The sequence below is a fragment of the Oncorhynchus mykiss genome, chromosome 24 (genome assembly GCF_057628025.1).
Source record: "Oncorhynchus mykiss isolate SJ-2025 chromosome 24, ASM5762802v1, whole genome shotgun sequence".
Lineage (NCBI taxonomy): Eukaryota > Metazoa > Chordata > Actinopteri > Salmoniformes > Salmonidae > Oncorhynchus > Oncorhynchus mykiss.
Genome location: NC_143045.1, coordinates 8,418,416 through 8,434,065, shown reverse-complemented (window position 1 = coordinate 8,434,065; position 15,650 = coordinate 8,418,416). Strand labels below are relative to the sequence as shown.

The window sequence follows — 15,650 nt, the reverse complement described above, 5'->3', positions numbered from 1 at the left end:
TGCATTTACATATTGTTTATGAAGACTTATTGAATGCCCTATAAAGCCTTTATGTGTTGTGGTTCGTTGAAAGTGTGATCGCTAATAGTGTACTTTTCTGAGACGTTTTTCAAGCTCAAGGATATAGTTTGTTGTTTACACTGATCATGGATAAGATATTGTGAGTTTCCAAAAACAATGCAGAAGATAGTTATTAATTAACAGAAGACAGGCTCAAGGTCCTTTCCTGGCTGAAGGTTTCTACACACACTTCCTCTTTCTCAATGCTGTCCATCCTTCAACACATAAGGCGAAGGAGGCCCAACTCTCTCTCTCTCTCTCTTTCTCTCTATGCTGGTCTAAACTATCTTTCATGTCCTATCCGCTCACACTGTCAGGGTGATATGAGGTGTGTGTGTGTGTGTGTCACAACCTGCAGCTGTTACAGTAGTGTGTGTCAAGGTGAGCCAGGCGCAGTGGGAGAACTCCTACACGACGGGCCAGTGTTCCTGAACTAGGCGTGGACACAACTTGTCACTGACAGAGAAGTCTTTAAAGGAAGTAGAGAGGGAATCGCATCCTGTTTGTGTGAGAGTGAGAGTCAGGGGCCAATCTGTGAGTAAAGGGCACGTGGGCATGGCAACGAGAAAGGGCAAGGAGGGATATGGCAGAGGTTCAAAAATATACTCTGTACTAAATCAAATCAAATGTATTATTATAGCCCTTCGTACATCAGCTGATATCTCAAAGTGCTGTAAAGAAACCCAGCCTAAAACCCCAAACAGCAAGCAACGCAGGTGTACAAGCACGGTGGCTAGGAAAAACACCCTAGAAAGGCCAAAACCTAGGAAGAAACCAGGCTATGTGGGGTGGCCAGTCCTCTTCTGGCTGTGCTGGGTGGAGATTATAACAGAACATGGCCAAGATGTTCAAATGTTCATAAATGACCAGCATGGTCAAATAATAATAATCACAGGCAGAACAGTTGAAACTGGAGCAGCAGCACGGCCAGGTGGACTGGGGACAACAAGGAGTCATCATGCCCGGTAGTCTTGAGGCATGGTCCTAGGGCTCAGGTCCTCTGAGAGAGAGAAAGAAAGAGAGAGAGAATTAGAGAGAGCATACTTAAATTCACACAGGACACCGGATAGGACAGGAGAAGTACTCCAGATATAACAAACTGACCCTAGCCCCCCGACACATAAACTACTGCAGCATAAATACTGGAGGCTGAGACAGGAGGGGTCAGGAGACACTGTGGCCCCATCCGATGACACCCCCGGACAGGGCCAAACAGGAAGGATATAACCCCACCCACTTTGCCAAAGCACAGCCCCCACACCACTAGAGGGATATCTTCAACCACCAACTTACCATCCTGAGACAAGGCCGAGTATAGCCCACAAAGATCTCCGCCACGGCACAACTCAAGGGGGGGCGCCAACCCAGACAGGAAGATCACATCAGTGACTCAACCCACTCAAGTGACGCACCCCTCCTAGGGACACCCCTCCTAGTTACTGAAGTAACTAACAGGAATAAGCTAGCGCTATCTCCCAGGGGTGACTGGAAATAGCCATTCCTATTTTTAACACTAAAAAGGAAATCCCTAATATTTCCATGCCGTTTGTTCCTTCAGTCTGTTCAAAAGTAGTTATCAGCCTCCGACAACGCAGGATTCAGGAGCGCCGTTTCCACAGGAAAGCACATGACGCCAAATAGGCTACCACTCAAGCACCAGCCCAAAGAACTGTCCTCACACTACATTTCCCTAAAAATATTCAGAACGTACTTAATAAAATGTGTATTTTAATTAGATGACATTGTATTTTGGGGCTGTATTTAAAAAAATATTTCTTACATTTCCCCTACAGTAGGTTATTTTTGCCTTAACTTTGAATGGGGCCAAACTCGTGCCAATTAGAGCTAATCTTTTTTATGTTGCGCTAGCAATTGCTGCCCTCTGGTGGTTTCAGATAAAAACACAGCTTTATTCACTCAAATGAGTCTTAAAATGAATGGGAAATGAATGATGTCGTCATGGTATATCTACTGTACACACACATCTAAAGCCTCCACTGAAGTTAGGAGATTGAAAACACACACCAACAATTAAAACCAGAATCCACCAATGTACAGCTCAAGAAGACTACAAGCAACTAAGCAACTATAGGCCTAAGCCAAAAGGAGGTAGTAGCTACAGTGCCTTGCAAATGTATTCATCCCCCTTGGTGTTTTTCCTATTTTGTTGCATTACAACCTGTAATTTAAATAGATTTTTAATTGGATTTAATGTAATGGACATACACAAATAGTCCAAATTGGTGAAGTGAAATGAAAAAAATAACTTATTTTTAAAAAAAAAGGAAAGGTGGTGTGTGCACATGTAGCCCCTAAATAAGATCTGGTGCAACCAATGACCTTCAGAAGTCACATAATTAGTCAAATAAATTCCACCTGTGTGGAGCCTAAGATGATCTGTCACATGATCTCAGTATATATACACCTGTTCTGAAAGGCCCCAGAGTCTGCAACACCACCAAGCAAGCGGCACCATGAAGGCCAATTAGCGTGCCAAACAGGTCAGGGACAAAGTTGCAGAGAAGTACAGATCAGGGTTGGGTTATAAAAAAATATCAGAAACTTTGAACATCCCACTGAGCGCCATTAAATCCACTTGAGTGGTTTAAGGGGAAACATTTAAATGTCTTGGAATGGCCTAGTTAAAGGCCAGACCTCAATCCAATTGAGAATCTGTCGTATGACTTAAAGATTGCTGTACACCAGCGGAACCCATTCAACTTGAAGGAGATGGAGCAGTTTTGCCTTGAAAAATCCCAGTGGCAAGATGTGCCAAGCTTGTAAAGACATACCCCAAGAGACTTGCAGCTGTAATTGCTGCAAAAGGTGGCTCTACAAAGTATTGACTGGGGGGGTGAATAGTTATGCACGCTCAAGTTTTCTGTTTTTTTGTCATATTTCTTGTTTGTTTCACAATAAAACATATTTTGCTTCTTCAAAGTGGTAGGCATGTTCTGTTAATCAAATGATACAAGCCCCCCCAAAATACATTTTAATTCCAGATTGTAAGGCAACAAAATAGTAAAAATGCCAAGGGGGGTGAATACTTTCGCAAGCCACTGTAGGTGAGTAGTCTCCATACACACTAGGTAAACAACACATTACACACAGAAGGAAAAACAGTGTTTTGAGAAGGACTGAAGTACGAAAGCTGAGAAATCAAGAATAGTCAAATCAATTTTTAAAAACTTTTTGAAAAGGCATGTTTTAGTGCTGCAGTATACCAGATAATGATTGTATGAAAGAACAGCATATATTTTTTGTCCCAATGTGGATGTGTTGCCAGCACTGATGAGCCTGGTCTTTGAGTGTTTCTCTGCGTTATGAAAGGCAGATTCAAGTGAAGAAGTGCAAAAAGCTGAATTAAGTGCCTCTTTCAATCAGGCTCCATTCAAATGTGTTTTCTGTTAGCCAAATAGACTGGACATTAGAGGAATCACTCACGTATTGACTGTACACATCAGATACATCGACTGAGTGTACAAAACAGACACACCTTCCTAATATTGAGTTGCAACCCCTTTTGCTCTCAGAACAGCCTCAATTAGTCGGGCATGGACTCTATAAGGTATTGAAAGTGTTCCACAGGGCTGCTGGCCCATGTTGACTCCAATGCTTCCCACAGATGTGTCAAGTTGGCTGGATGTCCTTTGGATGGTGGACCAGGCACTTAAATCTTTTGTACTGCCCATTCACCCTCTGAATGGCATACACACAATCCATGTCTCAATTGTCTCAAGGCTTAAAAGTCATTCTTTAAAATGTCTCCTCCCCTTCATTTACACCGATTAAAGTGGATTTAACAAGTGACATCAATAAGGGATCATAGCTTCCACCTGGTCAATCTATGTCATGGAATGAGCAGGTGTTCATAATGTCTTGTACACTCCGTTTACAACATGCTTAATGATAAAATCAGTCTCCTATTTTACATGTCAACTATCATCTACATCCGTCCTAGGTCTGATGAAGGGAGGTGGAGGGGGGGATGGGAAAGTGAAGAGGAAAACAGAGTGTGAGGAGAAGGAAAGTATTCCCAGCAGAACTCCTGCCCGTCAGTCCATTAATATGTGACCCTCAGGTGAGGTCAGATATATTCCCAGCAGAACTCCTGCCCGTCAGTCCATTAATATGTGACACTCAGGTGAGGTCAGATATATTCCCAGCAGAACTCCTGCCCGTCAGTCCATTAATATGTGACACTCAGGTGAGGTCAGATATATTCCCAGCAGAACTCCTGCCTGTCAGTCCATTAATATGTGACACTCAGGTGAGGTAAGATATATTTCCAGTTTGGGATCATTTATTTTATTTTTTTATTTTACCTTTATTTAACTAGGCAAGTCAGTTAAGAACAAATTCTTATTTTCAATGACGGCCTAGGAACAGTGGGTTAACTGCCTGTTCAGGGGCAGAACGACAGATTTGTACCTTGTCAGCTCGGGGGTTTGAACTTGCAACCTTCCGGTTACTAGTCCAACGCTCTAACCACTAGGCTACACTGCCGCCCCATCATGATACAAATGTCTTACCTGTTTTCTATTTCTCACAATGCAATATACATACAGTCATACCTGTTTTCTATTTCTCACAATGCAATATACATACAGTCAACGGATCAGCTTTGATCTCCTATCTCAAATATCTAATGTAGTTTCATCTGAGTTTCAGTGGAAGCAGCCTCTGTATGCACACGTCTTGTCCTCCAGGGGGTGCTAAAGGAGCTGCTCTTCCGTCACCCTATAACCGGTGAGGAGAGAACAGGAGAGTCTGGACAGCATAAGCACACAGTTGTCTGAGCTGGAGAATGCTATATGACTGCTTTATTATGCGTTGAATCCTAACTGAAGGGTTGGCACTGTCTTCAACAATCCTGACAGTCATATTCATCCAATAACAGAGAGGTAAACACCAACCAATGGAGGCAAGGGTGTGTCCATCCAAGAAGATATGTCGCTTTGACCTGCCAATGGACTTCAGACAGCTGGAGAATGGGTTGGATGGATGTGCCCCAGATCAATTCAGAATGTGAGATCTATCTTTCATTCATTTGGTGGAAGTGCGAGGACTTCAGAGGTCATTCTCTTGTGCCTTTCTGTGTGTCCCAGCCAGGCCTCTCTCCACAGGGCTATCTCCGCAAGTTTCTGTCGAGTGTGTAAGCGAAGAAGCAACCTCTACAGGAGACTCTTTGAGAAGTTTGATAAGGACAGAGATGGACTGCTTTCTCTCAAGGTTAATTCAAATCAAATGGCATCATGTAACGTGGCTCCCCCACCGCAGTGGATGGCCTGAGAGGAGCCCTCACCAGCAGTCACCGACCCAGCAGAAACAATTGTTAGACTGACTAGTTTAAGGATGAAATGTGAGAATCTAAATCCCTTTAAAGTGTATAATCCTGTTACAAAATAGTTGTGGACAATTCTATATTGAATAACAATTTACAGACCACGTACAATGGGCTGTGTCTCTGTATTGCAGGAAATGGAACGTGGCATATGTGACCTGTACATGGCAGATGTCACCTCCAGCGGCTGATGGTATTGACTGAAAGCAGATGCAAAATCACACGTTGACTGTGTGTCATTCTGCGCAACATGTGCCCCCGTCTGAAAGATTATTTCACTCTGCGTTAGTTTAAGTCAGTCTTGTGTTTGACACATGATAACCAACTGTCAGATGACAAAATAAACACTTTCACATAAAAGAAACAATCAAGAAAAGACCAGCAAATGTACTTATATTTTTGAAAGTTATCACTATTAACAGATTTAAATGAACACTTCAAATGAACGCTTGAATTATCAACACTGGAAATACAACTGAAAGTTTGTTCGGAAAGACGACATGGAGGAATATTGTGAAAAGGACCGTTTAGAAGAGGCAGACATTTCACCTCCAACGACTAGACTGTTGTTAATGATTTCAAGACGTACATGTGTTCGAACAAAACCGAGACCAGCACCTCAAAGGGATGTACTAGGCCCAGCAATCTCACGTACCAGACTTGATAGGGCTTTCTTTATAGACACTGTGGCTGTTCATACTGGGGGCCCTGTAACCTAGTTAGGGTCTTACAGTAGTCACCTGTCATCGGTGTCACGGTGACAATTCATGTGTTTTTAGGCTTATTTGTCCCCTTTCATTTTAATAAACGTGTCAAAGCCAACATTCTTGTAATGTGGGCCCACATACAGTGTGTTCGGGAAAGTATTCAGACCCCTTGACTTTCCACATTTTGTTACGTTACAGCCTTATTCTAAAATTGATTAAATAGTCTCCCCCCCCCCCCCTTAATCTATCTACACACAATACCCCATAATAACAAAGCAAACACAATTTAAGAAATTCTTCACATTTATTAAAAATACAAAACTGAAATATCACATTTACTTAAGCATTCAGACCCTTTACTCAGTACTTTGTTGAAGCACCTTTGGCAGAGACTACAGCCTTGAGTCTTCTTGGGTATGACGCTACAAGCTTGGCACACCTGCATTTGGGGAGTTTCTCCCATTCTTCACTGTAGATCCTCTCAAGCTCTGTCAGGTTGGATGGGGTGCGTCGCTGCACAGCTATTTTCAGGTCTCTCCAGAGATGTTAGATCGGATTCAAGTCCGGGCTCTGGCTGGGCCACTCAAGGACATTCAGAGACTTGTCCTGAAGCCACTTCTGTGTTGTCTTGGCTGTGTGCTTAGGGTTGTTGTCCTGTTGGAAGATGAACCTTCGCCCCAGTCGGAGGTCCTGAGCAGGTTTTCATTAAGGATCTGTCTACACTTTGCTCCATTCATCCCTGTTGCTGAAAAACATCCCCACATCAGGATGCTGCCACCACCATGCTTCACTGTAGGGATGGTGCAAGGTTTCCTCCAGACATGATGCTTGGCATTCATCAATGTAACTCTGTGTCACACTGCTTTGCTTTATCTTGGTCAGGTCGCAGTTGTAAATGACTTGTTCTCAACTGGCCTACCTAAAGGTAGAAAAATTAAATGTAAAAAAATTCAGGCAATGGGTTCAATCTTGTTCTCATGGTCTGAGTCTTTAGGTGCTTTCCGTCTGGCCACTCTACCATAAAGGCCTCGACACAATCCTGTCTCGGCGCTCTACAGACAATTCCTTTGACCTCGTGGCTTGGTTTTTACTCCGACACGCACTGTCAACTGTGGGACCTTATATAGACAGGTGTGTGCCTTTTCAAATCATGTCCAATCAATTCAATTTTACCACAAGTGTAAATAAGCTATTTCTGGTCATTTTATTTTTATACATTTGCAAAAATGTCTTAAAACCAGTTTTCTTTGTCATTATGGGGTATTGTGTGTAGATTGATGAGGAAAACCATGTATTTAATCCATTTCAGAATAAGGCTGTAAGGTAACAAAATGTGGAAAAGAATCAAGGGGTCTAAATACAAATGCACTGCATTAACCTGCCATACCTGCTTAACTGGTATACAAGTATAACACGATGTGTATGACAACTGCTAGCAAATCAATGCAATCCATCATTACAAAATGTTTTACCTTTCAATAGAAAGCTCTGATGAGAGATTTGGTGTAGGGGGCCAACCAACCATGAGCCCTGTGGTGGTGAGTAGACTAGGGCTTTATCTCCAACCTTCCACCAGTGTTTCTCAAATGACAGGGGCTTAACATGGCCCACCGTAAATAAATGGGCATACAGCCAACAGGCAAGCTTCCATTTTGTGAGTCATTTCTAACTACGTTCAAAAAAAACAATACCATGGCTTTACTCCGATGCTTTTTGAAAAGCCCCCCAAAAAGAATTAAGAAGCATGAATTCATCGTTTGATGTAATCAACACCAACAGACATTTCGGTATGTTTAATTTAGATTGTTTAATGTTAATTCCATGCTGTGTTTCAGTAAGAACAATACAGATTGTGGCTCCAGTCAGATATCCAGTAGTACAAATTAGCTGTAAGTTACACATAATGAAGCTAGAAGAAAAGGAAAACATTGAGCTATATAAAAGGAGGGGAAAGAGGCAGAAAATTAATGAACTCATGCAGGCTTGAAATCATCTATTTAGAACCCTGTCATCTTGCAACAGAAGCCAGTCGAGGACTGTCTGTTAACGCAACGCTTCCTCTGATTTTTACGGCTACCAGCCCTCATCTGAAATCAGCAAGTATTCGCAATACAGTATTTTAGCACAACATACAATCCAAAACATCACAATAGAATCACTATGGTGTAAAAGTTAAGCATTTTGCTCCACGTGGATATCAAGAATTTTGCCAACTTCCTCTGATAAACTAGGTTCACGAAAGAGGACTTTGTTTAGACTTGCCCTTAAAAAGGATTAATGATTTGCATCTCTCACTAACAGAAATATTACAGCTCCCACAACTAATAGACGCATCAGTAATAAAAGTTAATTTCTGTAATTACATTAAGAAAAAAAAATCTCAAAATACATCCAGCAACTGATAAAATATTGAGGAAAGAGCATAAACAAAACAAAATTAAAACAATACAATAATGAAAACAAAGAATTTTTTCAGAACCGCGTGTACCAAGAAAAATAAAATAAACCAGGGACTCTTTGCCTTTCCAAAATTGTATTTATTGTCTCAATTAAGTGGTATTTATATTTGAATTGAATTAAAGGGCAAAAAAACAAAAACAAAAAATAACAATGACTGATTATTTCTAAGACCATGTGGCCAGAGAGCTGCTGAGAGCCGCGGTCACTTGGGCGTGGCGGCCACAGTTTTTTGTGTGTGGGGGTGGGGTGGGTGGGGTCTCAGGTTGGCTGTAATGTCTCACTGGGGCTCATCCTCCACATCTTGCAGCGCCTCTTTGTTCTGTTCTTCACCTGCTTGAAAACAAGAGAAATGGACGGTGAGGGCTGGGCTTTCAGGTTATGTACACCAGAGACAACCCTCAGTCTAGGTGATCAGACTCAGTGGCCAAACATCAAACATATTGAGATGCTGTGGAAGTATTGCATTACTCCGGTGCAAGTTTTAATCTACAGTCTCCAAAGTTACAGGTGGACAGGCCGAAGTGAGCCCAGCAGTGGTTTCATTCAGTGTGTCAAACATCTTAGCACATGCAGTGAAACGTCAACCACCATCTACAACCTTGTAGGCCATATCAAAAGAACTACTGCAGCGCTTCAATCAAATAAAGACAACTCTTATAGTAATTAAATAGCTATAAACTGAAACGTCCTATATAGGCCCTACTTGACGACAACCTGACAGATGACTTCCGTTTACAATTGAGAAGCGTTTGATTTGTCAATTTCCCCATAGCCTACTCATTCCATGATTTATAAGCCATTTAGCGAACACCGTGACATCCAATCTTTAAATCCCTCGACAGATCTGCCCAAGACTCACCTGCACCCCAGTATTCTATTCCAACACAAGCCACTCTATTGTACTGGCATTCTGTCGTTAGTGAGACAGTTGTCTAGTTGTGTCATGCTACAGGACGCCAGGCAGACAGAATGACAGAGCAGAGCGATTATGGGACTGGATGTAGATGTATGTCACCCAGTCAAAGACAGACAGGATATCCCACACAGCCTCAACAATTGGTGCCATGCTGTTAAGTCCTCCAGTCTCCACAATACACGGCTCTGACAATAGCTACGGAGATAAAGCACTGTACGTCAACGGATCAGGCAGGCGACTACAGAGCGCCAGACTCTACACACAAACCCATGTTCTAACTTGGTGAGACACCTCGCAGCCCCACAGAGAAAGATAGTTACCGTGTTACCTACAGAGCTGTCCTTTACTGGACCTAAAATGGTTCCAGCTGAAAGACGATACTCGCTCACCAGTATAAAAAACAAAACAATAATCGGTCAGCTGTCCAAGACATGTGGAAATCATAAGAAAGAGACATTCGCTCCAGGTTACCTTCAAACTAAATGCATTACTGATACACCGGTGCTAAAAAAAAATCACTATGTAGAAAGACAGATTCATACATACAACTTTCCCGGTGACACAAACCAAATGGGTGAGCGGCATTGCAGTGAGTTAGTAGTGAAGGGGGACAGAACAAATGATTCAAACCAAGGGAAGGGCAGAAAACACTTACAAAGTACAGATTATGGGAAATGAACAGCTGTTTTGCTCCTTTAGGACTCTACACAGATGGAAGGAGAGAGGAGAGATGAGTTGGACGTTAAGATGAAGGTTAAAAAAGCTACAGCTCTAGAGGGCAGAGAGGGGACCACTAAGCAATGCAGAAGGAAGTGAAAGGTTGAAAGGCACAAGGTTGGGTTAGAGACGTTAAGAGTGTGTGTAATGATCCACGTCAGCAGCTTTGAAAAGAGCCAAATTACCAACAGCACACACCTATAGGAAACACAGTGCTACTCTTTTCTGGTAGGATAGCATCCGTTCACAAACATTGTAATGGGCATACAAAAACAAAATAGCAGAGGCAAACTGCTGTAATATTGTAAATATACCTCAGACTGGAAGAAATTAAGGAATTGAGCATGTCCCCTCAAACAGCAATTTCCCCATTAATAACATTACCAACTTCCTCCATGCATTGGAAGAAATCCAGGTGGGTGAGCTCTCACTCACGCTTACCATCTCCCTGCATGTCTGAAGTCCATAGTGTCAGGTTGTCACGTAACAACTGCATGATTAGTGTGGAGTCCTTGTAGCTTTCTTCGCTCAGCGTGTCCAGCTCTGCGATGGCGTCATCGAACGCAGCCTTCGCCAACCTGCAGTACAAAACACTGGTCTTATGTCGCACTCGTGTCAAGGAAATAAGTCACCTTACTGAATCGTTTGAGCACACATGATCAACAGCCTAATTAGAGCTCTAAATTAGAAGTCTATTGAGGAGAGCGGTGCGAGGTACTTGCCTGCACGCGCGGTCGGGCGAGTTGAGGATTTCATAGTAAAATACGGAGAAGTTAAGAGCGAGGCCTAGGCGAATGGGGTGTGTCGGTGGCAGTTCGATCATGGCGATGTCGCTAGCAGCTTTGTAGGCGACCAAACTGTTCTCTGCAGCCTCCTTCCGGTCGTTCCCGGTGGCAAACTCAGCCAGATACCTGTGGTAATCGCCTTTCCTGAGGGAAGAGCAAGACAGAGAAGAATCAGCGGGCCATCATGGTGTAAAAGACACAAAGGCTCCGTGAAAACATGGGTCCATGTGAAAAACAACTATGTTCCCAACTCAGGGCCGTGACAACCTAAAACATCTAGGGGATAGGTCCGATTTTATGATCAACAAATGGAGTAAATGTTAGAAAAGCAGGAATTCCTGATTTAGCAGGAAGAACCACAATCCCTGTTCTATGCTTATTCTAGAGCCATTAGAGTTGTGGAATACTGTTTTAATCTGGTTGTTTAAAAAACTGCAATAACCATCTATCAAGCATCTATTCCTAAACAACAAATCGACAACAAAAGCAGAGGCTCGTACATTTTGTAGTAGAAGACCTTGGACTCTCCCGTATTAGCAGCTGGAATAAGGTGCTTGTCCAGTACATCAAGAATGTCATTACAGATTGACTTCAGCTCATTCTCAACCTGCAGGAGAGAGAAAAAAATAACTCAATGAATGACCAGCCACTGACACAATGTTAGGCACAACACGCAGCAATACACAAATGGTATCATTCGGGTGAATTAGCCTAAATTATTTTATAATGTTCAACATTTTCTCCAGTGGAAATGCTACCATATTGCTTTAAGAGGGCTGCAGCTCAAATGCCTCTCTCATCATGTCAGATCTCTCTCGCACTACACTAATGCACTCAGAATGACTCATCCTTCTGGGCTTACTCACCGTTTGCCTGTATTCCCGGATCATTTTCAATTTGTCTTCTCCACCCTTGTTTTCTTCCCTTTGTTCAATACTGCTGATTATCCTCCATGATGCTCTCCTCGCCCCAATGACATTTTTGTAGGCCACTGATAGTAGGTTTCGCTCCTCGACTGTTAGTTCCACATCCAACCCGGCCACTCTCTTCATGGACTCCACCATTTCTGTGGGGAGGAGAGAGGAAGTCATTGGTGCTGAAAGATCCGATCCAATGTAAAACTAGGGGACAACATTTGATGACTTCACATTACAGACCTTTCTTATGCTGAAGTTACAGATTATAATTTCTGTATTCACAAAGCATCTCAGAGTAGGTGTGCTAATCAATTTTGCCTAATCGACCATAATTCATATGATTATAAGGAACAGGTGAGACCTGATCCTTGCTCGGCATGCCTACTTTGATGAGCTTTATGAACACAGGTTCTGGATAATACAATCTTGGGAGGTAGCATCTGCATGTAGGCTTACATTTTGCATGAACATACACCCAGTGACAAGGTACATAATCATACCTTTAAGAAACCGGTAGTTACGTCAATGTCAAGAATGAGAGCCGCACGTCTGAAGAATCGCGTTTGATTTGGGAGTGAAATTAAGCTGGTTTTTATTTCGGGGCAAATCAAAGTTGCATGTGGCCAGGGTTCCGTAATCTGACACATGATCATGCCTTGTAATCACACATCTAAAAACAGCTTCATGCCAATTGACAGACATGTTCTCTCTAACTGAACTACGGCAAAATTGCTTATCATTGGGGCGTCGGTTTTATTTAAGGTCAGCCGTCGATACGTCACACCCAGATAGCAGGCTATAACGTTGGACCACGAGAATGTTCGCAAACGTGGGTATTTGGCTGGCCAACAGATGTACATAGTGATCTCATGTTATATTATAGCTAGTAATGTAGCATAAACTTAAATTGGCTGACATTGTTCGGGAAAAGTAATCCCCACATAGGTCCTGTAGCACAGCTAACGTTAGTTTGCTAACGCGCTAGTTAGCTAGCTAGCCACCCCCCCCACCACCACCACCACTTGCTTACTAGCTACCTAGCTCTCGCACCATCGATAATCCGCCATTTTGTATTCTCTTTAAATTATCCATATCTTTGAACAAATCTGGACAGTTGAGTAGCTATCGTATTGGCTAATTAATGCTAGTAACACGGCTCCCTAGTTAAGCCAATGCGTTAGCTCAGGCTAACTAGCTAGCTAACGTTAGCGCACTGACATCACCATCCTCGCCCCTGCAAGAGGGAGGAGGGTGAGTGCAAGTGTTAGCTATGTTGGAAGCTACTACCGTTAGCTAGCTGGAGGGGACAACGGCGAACATGTCCCTCCATCGAATAATACATTTGTATATCTTACCGTCATATCTTTCCGCCTGCTCGGCGAGTTTTGCCTGATATACTAAATCGTCCCGGTCGCCCATTTTGTTGCGAGTGGCGAAGTTTAGTTTAAACTGACAAATTGATAAAAAATGCTCGACAGTTGCTGCTACTAGGTCAATCTGTCGGCGGGTCCTGTGAAATCAACGGATAGATCAGTGGCGTTTCCACCCCACCGGTTGTACTGGAGTAAAAAAAAATGGCGAAAATCTCAATCCGGGAACCTATCACCCCCCACTGAGGATCACCCCTTCCCCATAAAACCCCCTCCCATTCTTGCAGGGCATGGCAACCAGTGTCTCGGGATTCCAAACATTTACACCCACATTATTATTATCATGGTGAGCGTTATCACACACACACAAAATGTAAGCTGATAAGGCTTTCTCAATCTTCTTATCAAGAACATCTGTAAAATGGTATGGAATCAGCTTGATTCCTTTTTGGTATTTGCAGTGGTATTGTTAACAAACACGCCCCCATGAAGAAAATTAGATTTAAAAACAGGTTCAGCCCCTGGTTTGACAGTGATCTTACAAGAGTTACTCCACCTCAAGAATTGCATTTGGCGAAAGGCTCGGCACACGCATACTCAAGCTGACTGGCTATCGTTCAGGCAAATGAGAAATAAGTGCACTCAGGCTATCCGGAAGGCCAAAGTTAGTTACTTTAAGGGGCAGGTCTCTCTCTCTCTCTGTGGGTCTAACCCCAAGAAGTTCTGGAAAACAGTTAAAGACCCAGAGAATAAACTCTCCTCCTCACAGCTGCCCATGTCCCTTAATGTTGATGATGTGGTTGTTACTGACAAGAAGTACATGGCTGAGCTCTTTAATCACCAATGCATTATGTCAGGATTCCTATTTGACTCTGCCTCTTTGCCCGTCCAACATTTCCTCATCTTCCACCCCTTCTAATGCGACTATCCCCGATGCTTCTCCTTTTCCCCCTGCCCCGCTACAAAGTTACTCCCTGCAGGCAGTCACTGAGTCCGAAGCGCTAAAGGAGCTCCTTAAACTTGACCCCCAAAAAACTTCTGGGTCAGATGGTTTAGCCTCTTGCTTCTTTAAGGTTGCTTTTTAACCTGTCTCTCATTCCTGGGGAGGTTCCCATTGCTTGGGAGGCAGCCACAGTTCGTCCTTTATTTAAAGGGGGAGATCAAGCTGATCCTAACTGTTATAGGGCTATTTCTATTTTGCCCCGTTAATCAAAAGTGTTGGAAAAACATGTCAATAATCAACTGACTGACTTTCTTGATGTCTATAGTATTCTCTTGGGTATGCAATCTGGTTTCTGCTCAGGTTATGGATGTGTCACTGCAACCTTAAAGGTTCTCAATGATGTCACCATTGCCCTGGATTCTAAGCAATATTGTGCTGCTATTTTTATTGACTTGGCCAAAGCTTTTGAGACGGTAGACCATTCCATTCTTGTGGGCCAGCTAAGGAGTATTGGTGTCTCTGAGGGGTCTTTGGCCTGGTTTGCTAACTACCTCTCACAAAGAGTGCAGTGTATAAAGTCAGAAAATCTGCTGTCTCAGCCACTGCCTGTCACCAAGGGAATACACCTAGGCTCAATCCTAGGCCCCAAGCTCTTCTCAATTTGTATCAACATAGCTCAGGCAGCAGGAACTCACTCATCCATTTATATGCAGATGATAGTCTTATACTCAGCTGACCCCTCCCTGGATTTCGAGAAAAATGCTCTACAAACCTTTCTTAGTGTCCAAAAAGCTTTCTCTACCCTTAACCTGGTTCTGAACACCTCCAAAACAAAGGTCATGTGGTTTGGTAAGAATTATGCCCCTCTCCCCACAGGTGTGATTACTACCTCTGAGGGTTTAGAGCTTGAGGTAGTCACCTCATACAAGTACTTGGGAGTATGGCTAGAAGGTACACTGTCCTTCTCTCAGCACATATCAAAGCTGCAGGCTAAGGTTAAATCTAGACTTGGTTTCCTCTATTGTAATCTCTCCTCTTTCACCCCAGCTGCCAAACTAACCCTGATTCAGATGACCATCCTACTCATGCTATATTACGGAATCATAATTTATAGATCGGCAGGTAAGGGTGCTCTCGAGCGGCTAGATGTTCTTTACTATTCGGTCATCAGATTTGCCACCATTGCTCCTTATAGGACACATCACTGCACTCTAGTCTCCTCTGTAAACTGGTCATCTCTGTATACCCGTTGCAAGACACACTGGTTGATGCTTATTTATCAAACCGTCTTAGGCCTCACTCCCCCCCCCCATCTGAGATGCCTACTGCAGCCCTCTCATCCTCAACAAACACCCGTTCTGCCAGTCACATTCTGTTAAAGGTCCCCAAAGCGCACACATTCCTTGGTTCGCTCCTTTTTTCAGTTTGCTG

At 43.1% G+C, this 15,650-nt stretch overlaps 1 protein-coding gene across 8 annotated transcripts; it reads right to left on the bottom strand.

Moving 5' to 3' along the window:
• Positions 1-7,899: 7,899 nt before the first annotated feature.
• On the bottom strand, positions 7,900-13,895 carry LOC110503644 (14-3-3 protein epsilon). Of its 8 annotated transcripts, none has more exons than XM_021582083.3 (7): positions 13,262-13,895; positions 11,856-12,055; positions 11,490-11,596; positions 10,927-11,133; positions 10,646-10,782; positions 10,143-10,190; positions 7,900-8,904 (listed from the first exon to the last, which is right to left on the bottom strand). In XM_021582083.3, the coding sequence occupies exons 1-6, from the start codon at positions 13,323-13,325 to the stop codon at positions 10,183-10,185; spliced, it is 723 nt and encodes a 240-aa protein (XP_021437758.1). In that variant the 5' UTR covers positions 13,326-13,895; the 3' UTR covers positions 7,900-8,904; positions 10,143-10,182. The 8 variants fall into 8 exon arrangements, with proteins under 8 accessions (XP_021437758.1, XP_021437757.1, XP_090074325.1 ...); XM_021582082.3 differs by having other exon boundaries at positions 7,900-8,901; XM_090218199.1 differs by lacking the exon at positions 13,262-13,895 and adding an exon at positions 12,407-13,191 and having other exon boundaries at positions 7,900-8,901.
• Between the last annotated feature and the right edge of the window lie 1,755 nt (positions 13,896-15,650).